This window comes from Danio rerio, chromosome 20 (genome assembly GCF_052040795.2).
Source record: "Danio rerio strain M-AB ecotype USA chromosome 20, GRCz13ab, whole genome shotgun sequence".
Classification (NCBI taxonomy): domain Eukaryota; kingdom Metazoa; phylum Chordata; class Actinopteri; order Cypriniformes; family Danionidae; genus Danio; species Danio rerio.
In genome coordinates this window covers 1495081-1512116 of record NC_141040.1, presented here as the reverse complement: position 1 = coordinate 1512116, position 17036 = coordinate 1495081, and the positions used below count along the sequence as shown (strand labels likewise).

Here is a 17036-nt window from a genome sequence, read left to right as displayed (position 1 = left end):
CATCACTTCTTACGCAAAGGTTGGAAACTGTTAAAAACAAACTTGACAAGAGTGTGCGAAACTGTAAGTAAATATAAAACATCGAACCACTTTAAGTCAACACATGAGCCATAATCATGAGTAATTTAATTAACTTGTATTTGGGTCTCTTTTCACTTCTATAAGGGCTCTACGCAATTATATAATTCAAATGTGTAAATCTTGTGTTTCTCACACGTGGCTTTTCTATCTTGAATTCATTTGATGTTTTTCAGTAAATAATCAGATGATATGAGGCGTTATCTTACAAGTGTTTAGACCTTTTAAGTTCAGAAGGGTGTGATAACTTTTGCACATGACTGTATTTGTATGAAGCCAATACTGCTGTTAAAATTGATATGGGAAAAAACTTACTTTTACGCTAAAACATTTGTTTTGTGATAACCACCGGCAGGATGTACTTTATTCCTTATTTTACAGGCACAACTTTGGATTGATAAATACCGTACAAATAGATTACATAAATAGATTTGCACTTCTATAAATGCTTTTCTTACTTAGAGATTTTGATTTATTCCTAGTCCAAATGTCTAAAATTTCTTAAATCAAGATGTATTTTTTATGCTTCAATGACTCGGAAAAAGTACTGTGTTGTTCAGAAATAATAAGTCAAAACAAGCTAAATAATCCCCAAATGGGGCAAGCAAAATCATCTTACTTCAAAGCAAAAACAAGATTATTTAGCTCATCCCATTGGCAGTTTATTTAGCTTGTTTTAAAGGAAAAACTTACTTAATTTTGACATATTATTTCCGTAAAAAATGCAATATTTTTATTTGTCTAGAAAATGCTATTTGATTTTAGAAGTTTAGATATTTCAACTAGAACTAAATCAAAAAACTTGAACAGGGTTTTTGAAATGAACTTTTTGCTTAAAAAAGTTAGGAGCACCAGCCAAAATTTAGTCCCACCCACCATTTATAAGCACCGCTACTACACGTTTTAATGTTATATTAACCTTTTTGCTGCATTTGAAATCAACACTAAACAATCTATCAAACAAAACGACATCTGCATGGCCCACCGGCGCTGCACGCACGGCTTGACATGAATGAAACTTCATTAACCACAACTTCTTTGCTGTTCTCACGGGTGCTGTGTAATATTGCACAGATAATACGGACATAATAGCTTATTATTTGCATACGTCATCTTAATAGCAATATCGTTTTTTAATGAGCTGCAAATAATAGTTTTATCTTCATGAATGCAAGCCCTTTTGCGATGGTGTACGTGGTGTTACGTTTTACATATAGCTGCCACCCGCACAGCTGACAGCATCCTGACGATTAAATGGAGAATTAAACAGAACCTCTCGCGCTTTAAGTGTAGATCTGGCGAACGCTGTTACCTAGAAACTCCGTCACACGGGCTTTATGATGAATGCTTTAGTCATTTTCATAGCGGACTTTAAACACTGGAAGTCTTTCATCCACTCTTGGAAAAGTGTAAAGGCTGGATTGACATTCAGCACATGATCATTGATCAGATGTGTCATTATTTGTAACTTTAGGTGTTTTCTAAAACCAAATCTGTCAGTGTTGTTTTCATTTCTCTCATCTTCAGTGTTTCACATGTTCGCGGTTGTAGCTCTCCCTGTCACCTAAAGGCTGATTTATACTTCTGCGTCAAACGCCGGCGTATGCTACGGCGCTGACGCATAGCCCTTCGCCGTGGCTGTCGGCGTCGCTGACATGCACCTCTCAAAAAATAACTACACGTCGCAACGACACGTAGCGCAAGCTCTGTGATTGGTCGGCTTGGTAGCGCTGACGAATCTGGGCGGGACCAAGAGCCGTGTGAATGGTGCGAACCTGATGGAGCGATTGTTTACAAGTGTGGAGTCCCGTGAAGGAGCTCCGGATGGAAAGTGTTGTTCTGTGTTTACCTCATGGTTAAAGTTGTTGCACGTCCGCCGGTTCCTGCCTCAAAATGAGCGAGTTTGAGTCTCTTGTACATCCCGGAAGTGTTCAGGAAAAGCAAAACAGCAGCGAAGAAACTCGACACAGAGGCACATGAACACCTCACTGCCAACTAGCGTTTCAGAAGTGTTAATGCAGAGCAACAGAGACAGCGCGCAGAAGTATAAATGCACAGCTACGCGCGTTGCATGAGCCGGTCACTTGATGCAGAAGTATAAACCAGGCTTAAAGAAAGGCATCGACTGATATTAACCAATCCATTCTCATTTAGTGCTAGAGCAGTGGACCAATCAGAAGAGCTTGAAGGCGGGGCAAGCATTGCGTGCTTTGTTTACTGCAGCAAGTTGACATGACTACTGTTTTAAACTATTCATGAGCACTGCGTTTGGCGTCTCAGGTGCTAAGATGCGTTCTGCGTGAATGTCTGCTAAATCTGCGCTTGTGGTGAACATTTTGCAGTGAAAAGCGGTCGCACGGCACCAATTTTATGCAGTAAAATGCTCCCAAATATATTTTGAAGTCGCATAAATAAAATTTTGGCCGCATATGCAACCAAAACGGTCACAATTTCAAGCCCTGTTGAAGTAAGAAAAGCTTTCTTTGCAAGAAACAAGAACTAATGGAACCTTATAGTAAAGTGTGACCACTGTAAGTATCTGCATGAAAGACACAGACGAACCCCGCTTTCCCTTTACTTGCAGGAGCAGTATATTTTCATCCACGATGCCATCCTGGAGGCGTGTTTGTGTGGCGAGACGGCCATCCCTGTGTGTGAGTTCAAAGCTGCGTATTACGACATGATCCGCATCGACTCGCAGAGCAACTCCTCGCACCTCAAAGACGAGTTCCAGGTACAGAAACGTGTGATTTATCCATTTTTCTACTGAATAGTGAAATTACTGAATTACTGCATAATTAAACAGTATTATTTCTACTACACTGAACTGAAGTAAATTGGTACAATATTAGGAAGCTATTTTTCATATGTGGTTTATAAAACAACTCTATAATTTACTCACAGAACAAACCTAACCAAAACACTCCTAATTTATAGTCAGAGTTTTGTTTGTTTTGGTTTTAGCCTTGTGCAGAGATTGGTGATTATACCTTATCGTTTACTATATACCGATAGAGATATTCCCCACAATAGGAATGTCTTCCTGTAATTAAAAACGTTGAGTGTGTGTGCATGTTATAGTTTGACATGTGCTTGAGCCTGTTTAGAAACACAGATTTACTGGCATATTTTCACTCTATATTCACTTCATAATATCAGACGAGTGTTTGAAAGCACTTCTTTTGTTGCCAGACATGATTTCATGGGCCGGAGGTTGCTAAAGAACTACTGAGAGATTTCAGCTGCTGTCTGGGCTTTCCATGCCTTCCTATACCTTCCTTTCTTCATGTGTTCAATACTTTTCCCTTGTGTCTTTTTATTTTATTAAACATAACTTAATTTGTAAACTAATTAGATTTCTTTGCATATATTGATTTCTTTGGTTGTTATCAACATCTGGGGGAAAATACGTTAGGTCAACATCACAGAAATTTGTTTCCTGGGGAAAATGGTGACGCGTTCTATACTTATTTCCCCCACTGAGAGTGTGCTGTTGTGTGTATGCTGATGTCCTGTGTGTCCCGTGCAGACGCTGAACTCAGTGACTCCTCAGCCTCAGCCTGAAGACTGCAGCATTGCGCTGCTTCCCCGAAATCACGACAAGAACCGCTTCATGGACAACCTGCCGCCCGACCGCTGCCTGCCCTTCCTCATCACCATCGACGGAGAGAGCAGCAACTACATCAACGCCGCGCTCATGGATGTAAGTATACCTGACCTGCAGGCCTCGCCGTACTGTACGTCTCCTGTATGCCAGAGCGATGATCTGTTTCCAAAACCTGCTGAACGGTTGACCACTGCCCTCTCACACAGCTAACGTTAGACTGTGCTTTACAATACAGCAGCACTAATACACAATCAATAATGCTTCCCTAACGCACAGATGATCATGAGGTTATAACACAGGACTGACTAACTCATTCAAAAGCTGTGGCAATTCCTGCTATTCAGTACCTGTGATTAAGACATTGGCTGTTTATAAAGCACATACACTACTGATCAAAAGTTTGGGGTAGGTAGGATTTTTAAATGGTTGAAAATAAGCTTGTCCTGCTCACCAAGACTGCATTTATTTAATCAAATGCTGTACAAATTATAAAATTGTGAAATATTATTGCACTATAAAATAACTGATAATAATTTAATTAAATTATTTCTTCCAGTGATTTAATAAAGATGATTTCAGCTTCATTACTCCAGTCTTTAGAGTCATATGATCCTTCAGAAATTACTTTATTATTATTATTATTAATATTATTATTATTTATAATTATTATTTATTATTATTATTATTATTATTATTATTATTATTATTATATAATTAGTATTATTATTATCAGTATTATTATTATTATTATTACTATTATTATAGCATTATTATTTTTATTATTAATATTATTATTATATCATTATTTTTTATTGTTGTTGTTATTATTATTATTTTATTATGATTATTATATCATTATGATTATTTTTATTATTATTATTGTTATTTTTATTATTTTATTATTATTATTATATCATTACTATTATTATTATTAATATTATCATTATATAATTGTTATAATATTATTATCATTATTATTTCTAGTATTATTATTATTATTATTATTGTCATTATTATTATTATATCATTTATATTATTATTATTATTGTTATCATTATATAATAATTATATTATTATTATTATTATTATATCATTATTATTATTATATCATTATTTTTATTATTATTATTATCATTATTATAATATTATTATTATTAAGCAGCTATTTAGGACAGTATTGTGCTGAAAATCAATAGTTTATTGTTTGCTAATAGTGAGGATTGTACCTTAACGGTCACGTGAAGTCCTTTAATATGTGCATTTTTATATACAACTCACACATCAAGAGAGGGCGGGGGCAGTATAGCTCCTCCCCTTTATTAAAAAAACAACCAATGTTTTACTCAGCTCTACCAGTGAGAGTGGGTGAGCTCAAGCACACTAGATTCGGATGTTAATATCAAGTTTATATCTTCTAAATGTGAATTTTGTCCGTTTTTGGAGCACACTAGATTATAGGCATTCTTAAGACTAACACACTGATACTTAACATCTAAAAAAGTATATAGCTGTGTCTCAGTCGAATATTGTCCTAATAGACCATACATACATGAAGAGATTATTTATCAGCTTTCAGATGATGAGTAAATCCCCATTTCTCGAAATGGACCTTATGACTGGTTTTGTAGGCCAGGTTCGCACATATCTTCTATACTGACATCACATCTTAACAAAAGCAGCTCAGAGTCATTAAAAATGGATTATCCGACTCCAGTATTTGCGCCGTGGCTTGCAGATTCTTCTTAAAGCGTGGTTCTGTTGGCTTAGCAACCTACTAACATCAAACTCTGTGGCCTCTTGTTTTTGAACGCTGTAGTTATTAGTGAGTAAGCTTGTTGCTTCAGAGGGCAGCTGTCAGTGTGGACAGTAAAGTCAGATCATTCAGTGGGTTTTGGAACGGACTTGCAGAAAGCTAGAGACAAATCCAGGTGGCAAGTCCTGTGAGCGGGACAGATGTTAGCGGGAGCCACTTTAAAAGCTAAACTACCATCAGACACACAACCTGGTGGTGGTGTCATATCAGTCTGTTTGATATGTGTGCGATTATCTGTCTTGAGTTAATTTCATCATGGCTCATCTCCACTGAGCGGTACGGTATAGTACAGGATGCGTTTATTTACATTTCAACAGTCAGAGTTGGCAAAATAGTGAACTGTTCTGTGCCACTTTTCTGGGACCCTTTCTTAAGAGCACCTAATACAACAGTATGGGAGTAAAAGGACGAGCTGGACTCCATTATTTCAATTCAGCGTGTAGAATCGGCTGGGTTGCCAGATTCAAGAAAATATTCCATCCACTGACAACTTGACAACCTCAACCCTACTGAAAAAACCAGCTTAAACCAGCCAAGGCTGGTTGGCTGGTTTTAGCTGGTCAGCCAGGCTGGTTTTAGAGGAGTTTTGGCCACTTCCAGGCTGGTTTCCAGCCTAGTCTTAGCTGGTCAGGCTGGGAGATGACCAGCTAAAACCAGCTTGACCAGCCTAGCCAAACTGGGAGCCCAGCCAAAACCAGCTATGTCCAGCTTAAACAAGGCTGGTCAAGCTGGTTTTAGCTGGATTTAGCTGGTCAATTTCCAGCCTGACCAGCTAAGACCAGGCTGGAAATGGCCAAAACCCCTCTAAAACCAGGCTGGTTAACCAGCTAAAACCAGCCAACCAACCTAAGCTGATTTAAGCTGGAATTTTCAGCAGAGAAAGGACTGAAAAGTAGCTGATTTTTTTATTCTGGTTTCCACAAAGGGAAAGATCATCACATCTTCTCTGACATTGTTTGATACACGTAGGCCTACTTATACAGGGTGGGCCATTTATAAGGATACATCTTAATTAAACGGGAATGCTTGGTGTTATTAATGTCCTGCTTGTGGCACATTAGTATATGTGAGGGACAAACTTTTCAAGACGGGTAGTGACCATTGTGGTCATTTTGAAGTCGGCCATCTTGGATCCAACTTTTGTTTTTTCAATAGGAAGAGGGTCATGTGACACATCAAACTTGTTGGGAATTTAACAAGAAAACACTGGCGTGCTTGGTTTTAACGTAACTTTATTCTTTCGTGAGTTATTTACAAGTTTCCCATTGTGTTGGATTGTCAATGCAACCCTCTTCTCCCACTCTTCACACACTGATAGCAACACCGCAGGAGAAATGGCAGCACAGGCTTCCAGTATCCGTAGTTTCAGGTGCTGCACATCTTGTATCTTAATTGAAACCTTCTGGCGTACACCATGCCTACTTAGTAAGGGTAAACTTTTTCAGAGTAACCCATACAGAATCTGGCTGTACTGTACTGTACCGCTCTGAGGAAACGAGACCGTGGCTTCTTTCTGTAAAGTAAATGAATGATTTCTTCTTGATGGCTCTATATTGTCGTAAATTGAACTTTTATAAAGTCATTCGGGTTTTCAAAAGAGAATAAAGTCCAACGTATTTTGATACCAAAACTGGTAATGGTGAGGTAAGTGTAAATGTGAATCTCTTGCTCTAAACGTGTTGAATTTCAGCTAAATTGTGAACATTCTGTCATCATTTCTCTCACCCTCGAGTCGATCCAAAACTGAATGTTTTTCTTTCTTTCTCACTGTGGAACACATTTGGAGATTGTTTAGCACAGTGTTCACTTGCACACAACAAAGGCAATGTTGCGCTCCTAAAAAGTGCAAGAGACTACTGTAAAGGCTGATTTATACTTCTGCGTTAAGCATAGTTGACGTGAGCCTCTCAAAAAATGCAACTAACGCATAGCGCAAGCTCTGTGACTGGTCGGCTTGGTAGAGCTGACAAATGTGGGCGAATGTGAGAGCCGCGAGCATGATGCATTGACTATTCACAAGTGTGGAGTCTTGTGAAGGAGCTCCAGATGGAGACTATAGTTTTGTGTTTACCTTATGATTATAGTTGTTGAACGTCCGCCGATTCCCGCCTCAAAATGAGCACGTTTGCCCACCTGTACATAAAGGTAGCGTTCAGAAAAAACTAAACTCCAGCAAAGAAACTTGACACAGAGGAACAAACACCTCACTGCCAGCTAGCGTTTCTGTGCAGAGGAACACAAACAGCGCGCAGAAGTATAAATGCACGGCTACGCGCAAAGCAGGTGCCGTGGGTCTTACTTAAAGCAGAAGTATAAACCAGGCTTAACAGTAGTGCACGCAACACACACTTCAATCATTCTTCTGCACAAATGGCATATTTTGGTTCAAATTTATACATCACGAAAGCACCATGAGTCATATAAACTAGAGTTAAAGGTTTATTCACCTAAAAATGAAATGAAAATTACTCAGACTCAAGTGGTTCTAAACCAGGGGTCTCCAATTTCGTTCCTGGAGGTCCGGTGCCCTGCAGGGTTTTGATCCAGCGCCCCTCAACACAACTGCCTGGGTCTTTCAAGTACACCTAGTAAGATCTTGATTAGCTTGTTCAGGTGTGTTTGATTAGGGTTGGAGATAAATTCTGCAGGACACCGACCATCCAGAAACAAGTTTGCTGATCCCTGTTCTAAACAATTTCATGAGTTTCATTCATCTATTGAACACAAATAAAGAAACTCTGAATAAAACAGCCATTGAAACCCATTGTAGAATAGAAGTCAAGGGCTGTTTTTTTGAGTGCCTGCATTTGTGTTCAACAGAAGAGGAAAAAACTCTTGGGGCTTGAGTAAATGTTGAAAGAATATTCACATTCTGATTTTGGTAAACGGAAAACAGCTGCCTGCAGATTTCTCCAGTAATCTCTCCTTTTGTCTGCCATGGAGGAAAGAAAGTCAGATTTGGTGTGACATGAAGGCGAGCAGATTCTCAGTTTTTAATGTGAGAGTGCATTTGTTGATATGCTGAGCCACGGGGTTTCCATCTCCTAGTTGTCCATCAGATACGGCAATGAATGTGATTAATTAGAGCTCTGCAAGCGTGTTCATTCTGACCCCTGACCCTGGGAGATGGAGCTCCAGCAGCCAGAATCACTGATAGATGCACTCAGGAAGTTGTGATTTTTAGAGGATAACTTTGAAATGGCTTCCTCGGACGCTTCACAAACTCTTGGACTTTTTTTAATCAAGCCGTCAGAAGAGTACCAGGTAATTTCTGATTCAGTTCTGCCTCTGTTAGACTGGATTTGTTTCGTGGCTTTAGTGGTATGTCAGCACTTTCCATTCAACCTTTCTCAATTTTGGGTTTGCCACAGCATGCAAAGAAAAACGAATGCATTTAACCGCGAATACATTTATCACACTTTATAAACACACGCGCACACAATTAAAAGACACGCATCATTATTCTGTCATGCTCACTGTGTTCTTTGCATGATCATACACACATCGACACGTCAGCCATCCTGACAACGGCTCCATCTTCGTCTTGGTTGTGTGTGAGTGTCATGAAGCGGATGTGTGTGCTGGAAGGTCATTGTGTTGTGTGTATGCAGAGCTACAGGCAGCCGGCCGCCTTCATCGTGACCCAGCACCCGTTACCCAACACCGTCAAGGACTTCTGGAGGCTGGTGTACGATTACGGATGCACCTCTATCGTCATGCTGAACGAGATCGATTTGGCCCAGGTGAGGTTCAAAAAAATCAAGCGTCTCTGAATGAGTGTTGGTTCTAATAATGAGAGTTCAAAGATTGCACTGTTAATTAGAGAAACAATGTAAGACGGGTGGGTGGGTATGGTTGGTGTCGGGAGTGAGGTGTCTTAGGCCCCGTTTACACTAATGCGTTTTCGTTTTAAGACGCATAAGTTTTGCTACGGTTACGCCATCCATCCACACAACGCCGGAGTTCTCGAGCGCCGAAAACGGAGCGTTTTGGAAACGCTGGAGAGGCCGTTTTCATTCTGTAACTTTGCTGCTCCGTCTCAGTGTGGATGGGGGAAAACAGAGACATCTGAAAACGGAGGCGGGGCTGCTTAGATTCGCTACCTGATTGGGGCTTGTGTGTCATTGCCTTCATCACTGAATCCTTCCCTTATTCGTCAAGCCCCTATCACATGACTATAACACATGGCTTTAACGCTACCGGAAGACAGACCTGTAAACAACAACATGGGCACAGAAATAGGAGCGTTGTTTGCACTATTGTCTGTTTTTGTCAGGGTTCTGCCACTTAGGGGTCCGTTCTTCGTACCTCGCTTAAACGATCTAAGATTATTTGGCAGATCCTGGATCTTTTAATCTTGATAACTGATCTCTCGCTAATTTGGTTCTTCGAACAAGTTCGCGAATCAGATTAGAATATCTGGATGAACTGATCTGAGATCGCTGCGTATGCTGTGATATGACTATAACTTTATATATATATATAGTTTAAAAATATCTACCACTTTCCCAAGTGTATATAACTACTACTGTAAGAAAATATCAGAATTAGGAACATACTTTCTGTATTATCTTTGCTTGAACTGAGCTGATCTAATCCTGTTTATATGAATTGAACCTGCTCCAGATCAGGTTTGAGCTAGTAGAACTGTTGCCATGACAACAACTCTCGGATCAGCTTTGAAGAACGAAACGATCCTGGATCATGTCAAATCGTCAATATCCAAATCCAGCTAACTGAGTAATTCACGTACGAAGAACGGACCCCTGGTCTTGTAAATTCTTGTTTTTGTGGCAGAGCTCTGACACTACCCATGCCTGGTCCTGTTTCTGTCTCTGTGTGCCCTCAGACGCGGCGCTCTTGTACTAGTGTTTGTGTTTGTTCTGTCAGCATCGCGCTGCTTTATTCTCGGCGCCTCCGTCTAGTTGGTTTCAGTTTTGTTTGGCGCTGACATGAAGCATGCGCGTTGCTTATGTGTGAGCGCACGGTAAGGTGTTTATCTATCGTGTGCTCGTGTCTTGCGTCTCTTGTCAAAGCACGTGGCTCTGTGTTTACATCGTGGTCACGTGCTTTTGTCGTGTGCTTCAGTGTTGTGCTTGTCTTGTCATGAACTTGCGGTTAATGAGCTCTCTCATTGGCTGCATGTTATTGTCCTGTTTTATGTGAGCGCATGGCTTGTGTTGTCTCTCTGTGTCATGCGCTCTCCCGTCTATTGTCTAGTCCCACCCTCCTTGTTAACTCATTATTAGTTTGTCATGTTCACCTGTTTGTCAATTTACTTTTGCTTTATAATCCCCTCATGTTTTCAGTCCTGTGCCAGTTCGTTGTCTACACTCCCCCTGTGTTCCTGCTCCAGTCTTGCCTTGTCTTGCCAGCCCAGCCAAGTTTGTGTGTTTTGTTAATGTTTTCCCCCTCGGGGTAGTTTTGTTTTGCCTTTTATTTTTATTTTATTATTAATAAATACCCATTATTTCTTTGCACTTGAGTCCTCGCTCCTTTTCCCCACCCTGACCATGACAGTTTTAGGCGCCATTGTGCAGTTATTCACATCAAAGCTCCTGAAATCAAGGTGCTCCAGGATTGGCCAGCCCAGTCACCAGACATGAACACTATTGAGCATGTCTGGGGTAAAGATGAAGTTGAAGATGAAAGAATCGTGATGAACTCTCCTGCAAGAACGCTTTGCCATTCCAGATGACTTTATTAATCAGTGATTTGAGTCATTGCAGAGATGTATGGATGTATTAAAGCTCACAACAACATTGGCTTTGCCCAGTGAATTGCCCAGCGCTGTGGGGTACGGCAATCACTCGATGCCCAAGAATAAATGAGGCTTCATCCATACCAACTGATACTGTACTGTGATTGGGCTGAGCAATATAATAGTATAAATCAGCTACTGGACAAAATATAAAGTCTATCATTTCATATTATGTCTTTTCCATGTGGGAAACGTGTTCATACATTTAAACTATTGATTTAATTTACAGAAAAGATACGATATCATAATATATGTTGTTATCAGGACATGAGGACTATATGAGATCACATGGCTCAGCCCTATTCTGTATTGTGCTGAACCGTACTCCTCAGTGGAAACGAGATGGTACCAATTTTAGGAGTCTGTGTGAAGCTTCAGCTGGTGATGCAGATGTCGTTGCTGTGTGCAGGGGTGTCCACAATACTGGCCCGAGGAAGGAATGCTCCGATACGGCCCTGTCCAAGTGGACTGCATATCCTGCTCCATGGACTGTGACGTCATCAGTCGTCTTTTCAGGATATGCAACCTGACCAGGGTGAGTTTCAGCCGGGACACGTGTCTTAGTCAGAAGTGTATTCTTATATTCTTATATGTGTGTGTTTGTGTGTGTTTAAGCCTCAGGAAGGATACCTGATGGTCCGGCAGTTCCAGTATTTGGGGTGGGCGGGGCATAGAGAGGTTCCCGCCTCCAAGCGCTCCTTCCTCAAACTGATCCTGCAGGTGGACAAATGGCAGGAGGAGTGTGAAGAAGGAGACGGGCGCACCATCATACACTGCCTGTAAGTACAAACCTGCGCAGCTGAAGACCAAAGCGGCAGCCATCATGGGACAATTCTGCTCTTTCTCAAATTGTGATGTTCAAGAGGGAACATTTTCCACAGTATTTCCTATTGTATTTTTTCTTCTGGAGAATTGTTTTACCTCACCGGTAGAAAGATATCTAGAGCTGGTCACAGGAGTACCTCAGGGATCTGTTCTTGGTCCCCTTCTGTTCTCTATTTGGCTGGAATTTACTTTCATTTGTCTGAAATAATAAAAAAGATCATAAAATCTGCTGTGCTCAGCATTATTATCCCCCCTAAGAAATTATTTTTTTGTTATTTTTAACCACTGTTGTCCAATTATTTTCTCAGTTAACCTAATTAACCTAGATAAGCCTTTTAATTGCCTTTTTTTAAGCTGAATACTAGTATCTTGCAAAGTAACCAGTCAGAATTATTCGCGCCTCTTAAATTTTTTTTTTCTTTTTTAAATATTTCCCAAATGATGTTTAACAGAGCAAGGAAATGTTCACAGTATGTCTGATAATATTTTTTCTTCTGGGGAAAGTCTTTTTTGTTTTATTTCGGATAGAGTAAAAGCAGTTTTAAAATTTTTAAACACCATTTAAATGACAAAATTATTAGCTTCTTTAAGCTAATTTTATCTTTGATAATCTAAAGAACAAACCATCATTATACAATAACTTGCCTAATTACCCTAACCTGCCTAGTTAACCTAATTACCCTAGTGAAGCCTTTAAATGTCACTTTGAGCTGTATAGAAGTGTCTTGAAGAATATCTAGTCTAATATTATTTACTGTCATCATGACAAACATAAATAAATCAGTTATTAGAGATGAGTTATTAACACTGTTATGATTAGAAATGTGCTGAAGCAATCTGCTCTCCGTTAAACAGAAATTAGGGAAATAAATAAACAGGAGGCGAATAATTCAGGGGGGGGGGGGGGGGGCTAATAATTCTATTTTTAGAATTATTAATTTTAACTGTATATTGAAACCTGTAAGTAATATGGTTAAATATATTCCTCTTTCCGTGTGTGCAGGAACGGAGGCGGCCGCAGCGGGATGTTCTGTGCCATCAGTATTGTGTGTGAGATGATAAAGCGTCAGAATGTGGTGGATGTTTTTCATGCGGTGAAGAGTCTGCGCAACAGCAAACCCAACATGGTGGACAGTCCGGTACGAGCCGCAGGACATCACTCTGCTGTTACACTTTATTTACAAGCTAGATATATTCACACACAACTATGTTTAAGTCCTGCATAAAAGTCAGCTTTGCATAATAGTTGCCCTTTAAGCTGAGGACTTGATCAAATACATTTACATTTACATTTAGTCATTTAGCAGACGCTTTTATCCAAAGCGACTTACAAATGAGGACAAGGAAGCAATTTACACAACTAAGAGCAACAATGAAGAAGTGCTATAGGCAAGTTTCAGGTCTGTAAAGTCTCAGAAGGGAAGTATTAGTAGTTTTTTTTTTTTTTTTTTTTGAGTACAGTTAGTGTGATATTCAGAGAGGCAATTGCAGATTAGGAAGTGTAGTGGAGAGTAAATAGTTGAGTTTTTAGTCGTTTCTTGAAAGTAGCGAGTGACTCTGCTGTTCTGATGTAGTTCGGGAGTTCATTTCACCAACTGGGCAGATTGAGCGTGAGCGTTCGCGAAAGTGATTTTTTCCCTCTTTGGGATGGAACCACGAGGCGACGTTCATTCACAGAACGCAGGTTTCTGGAGGGCACATACATCTGCAGAAGTGAAAGCAGATAAGAAGGAGCAAAGCCAGAAGTCACTTTGTAGGCAAACATCAGAGCTCTGAATTTGATGCGAGCAGCAACTGGCAGCCAGTGCAAACGGATGAGCAGCGGAGTGACATGTGCTCTTTTAGGTTCATTAAAGACCACTCGTGCTGCTGCGTTCTGGAGCAGATGAAGAGGCTTGATAGAGTTAGCTGGAAGCCCAGCTAGTAGAGAGTTGCAGTAATCCAGTTTGGAGAGAACAAGAGCTTGAACAAGGAGTTGAGCTGTATGTTCAGATAAGAAGGGTCGGATCTTTCTGATGTTATAGAGTGTGAATCTGCAAGATCGAGCAGTTTTAGAAATGTGGTCAGAGAAGTTTAGTTGGTCATCAATCGTTACTCCAAGACTTTTCACCATTTTGGGTGCAGTAATGGTTGCCCCATCCATCTGGACTGAAAAGTTATGATGAAGAGTCGAGTTGGTGTTGGATGAAGTCATCAAAAGAAATGAGTTACTAGAACTGAATTATTAAACTATTATGTACTCTCAGTAAGAAAAGCACTGCGATTGACAAAGAGCTGATAGTTGATGAGATGAAGCTCACACTGTGCCGTTGTGTTGTTGTGTTACAGGAGCAGTACCGCTTCTGCTACGATCTGGCGCTGGAGTTCATCGAGACCTCATAATGGAGTCTGAGCTGATCTGGTGTCAGTCGGAGAAACACACAGCGTGGAGATCTCTGCGTCCGCCCTGACCGTCACCCGCTCGACTTTTATCAGCTTTCTTTGATTTCATTTGTTTTTTAAAAAACATTTGAGTTTCTCCAGTCATTTCTGTGCAGCCATTTAAAGCGAGCTGTTGCATGCGGAAGACGCTCTTTATTTCTCTGTGTCTCTCACTGTTCCTGTTAATAAGCATATATATATTCGTATTTGTGTAAATGGACATCGTTCTGAACGGACAAAAAGCAAACCTGTTCATCCGCCGATGGAGAGCGCGTCACTTTGGCTCAAAAAAGACTCTGCATTCCGCTAGAATGGCTGGCTTACTGTGTTTTTATTATTGTTTTTATGCTGATTTTTTATTTCTGTTACTTTTTCTCTCGTTTTTTTCGGTAGCAGATGATGACCATAAGCCAAAGACTTGTGTAAATATGTCGATACGTATGAAGCACATTGTTTGTATTTATTGTTTACTTGCTTTTTTTGGAAGCTCAAAACAATCATTGCCATTCCTCGATTAGCCGAAATTTACACTGCACACACAAACACTCTTTGTAGTTGTTGTTTTTTTTAAGTATGAACTGGTTGACGTAGTGTTATTTTTGTTTGTTACGTTGTTGTATTTGAACATTGTTTCATTTGAAATCTTTCTGTGGGGTTTTTTTTGTGAATAATATTTTGCCGAGGAGATCTCCAAGAGGAGCAAAGAGAAGAGCTCTATTTTTTTCTGATGTTTTCACATTTGTATCGTGCTGGAAATGGAGAGAAAAAAAGAAAACAAACAATGAAGTGTATGCATTCAAAATATATACAGTATTAGACTCTAGTGTATTTAGGAGCAAAGCCAATTTAAGAAGAAGAAGAAGAAGACTGCAGCCAGCTGATGCGGATTTTATACAAAACAGAACAAGGACAAAAAAAGATTTCATCATGTGAAATAATAAGTTATGTATTTTTTGTCTGTAGTTGTTGGCTTTATGGCTGTAATACAATGTCAAATAGTACAAATACTTTGAATAAAAAACATATGTGAAAGAATTTGTGTCCATTTCATGCTGACGGTGCGGCAGTATCACTAATATATATATATATATAGGGCAAGGCAGTGGTGCAGTAGGCAGTGCTGTCGCCTCGCACCAAGAAGCTCGCTGGTTCGAACCTCGGCTCAGTTGGCATTTCTGAGTTTGCATGTTCTCCCTGCCTTCGCATGGGTTTCCTCCAGGTGCTCCGGTTTCCCCCTCAGTCCAAACACATGCGGTACAGGTGAATTGGGTAGGCTAAATTGTCTGTAGTGTATGAGTGTGTGTGTGTGGATGTTTCCCAGAGATGGATTGCAGCTGGAAGGGCATCCGCTGCGAAAAACTTGCTGGATAAGTTAGCGCTTCATTCTGCTGTGGCGACCCCGGATTAATAAAGGGACTAAGCCGACAAGGAAATGAATGTATATATATATATATTTATATATATATACATATATATATATATATATATATATATATATATATATATATATATATATATATATATATATATATATATATATATATATAACAAAAATACCAAAAACAACAACAATACAGTCAAACACTTACAGGTACGTGTGTGTGTGCATGTAAAGGTAACTTGGTAAACAGGTCAGAGTACATACAAAAGGTACAATAACAGTCATTAAATAAAGCAAGACACACACACACATATATATATATATTAGAGCCATGAACCTACACAAGTCTCACTGTTCGGTTACGATTATCATGCCATCGATTCGGTTCAATTCGATATTTCAGTGCATCACGGTGCATTGACGGTGCTTTTCATACACAGTTTTATATTTTCTTCACAGCAGCATTTCTTGTATTAAAATGTTTGAATATATTTATATTTATATACTATTTGTAATACAATTTTGTCATTTAATACAAACAGTCAGAGATATAAACTGTAACTTTAAACAAAACCAGCATTTAATAAATAATATAAACAAATATAAATATCCAGCTCACTCTCTAATCCTTGTCTAGTTCTCTTACACCCCTTTGATTGGTCACACCCTCAAAAAAAAAACGTTGTGATTGGCTCTTGCACGCTGCGCTCTTCACAGATGAGTGATGCTGATAAGCGGCAGGCGGCAGCGGCGATCACAGCTCATGTATGATAGACACGGTGGAGAAAACTCTGCAGACACGCGCTCGTTTCTGTATGCAAAAGTAACGCTGTAAAACAGCCGAGAAGAGAAGAAAAGCCACGCCAGCAGGTCAAATGGGCCACTGTGTGTGTGAGAGAGAAAGAGAGAGAGAGAAATGGAGTAGGCTACTTTCATTCTCTCGATCTCAGTGAAATAGGGGCTATTGTTGTATATGTCAGTGAAAGACTGATCCAGCAAACACACACAGTGAAATTGTACACAGTTTATGAGTTTTAAGTAGTTTAAGCGCTGTAAATACTCGCCATCGCCTCCCTCACGACAGAGCGCATATGAGGTAAATGACGTCAGTAATAACCGGTTATGATTATTACTGAACTGATACCGAATT

The 17036-nt window shown here is 39.7% G+C and overlaps 1 protein-coding gene across 54 annotated transcripts in view; it reads left to right on the top strand.

Moving 5' to 3' along the window:
* The window catches only part of ptprk (protein tyrosine phosphatase receptor type K), a 300910-nt gene extending 285373 nt beyond the window's left edge, over positions 1–15537 (top strand). For all 54 annotated transcript variants that reach the window (NM_001443271.1, NM_001443270.1, XM_087296977.1 and 51 more), the window contains 7 exon segments: positions 2663–2812; positions 3608–3781; positions 9110–9241; positions 11669–11794; positions 11875–12038; positions 13088–13223; positions 14413–15537. In NM_001443271.1, coding sequence (NP_001430200.1) covers positions 2663–2812; positions 3608–3781; positions 9110–9241; positions 11669–11794; positions 11875–12038; positions 13088–13223; positions 14413–14466 — 936 coding nt within the window. In that variant the 3' untranslated portion in view covers positions 14467–15537.
* The last annotated feature ends 1499 nt before the right edge of the window (positions 15538–17036 follow it).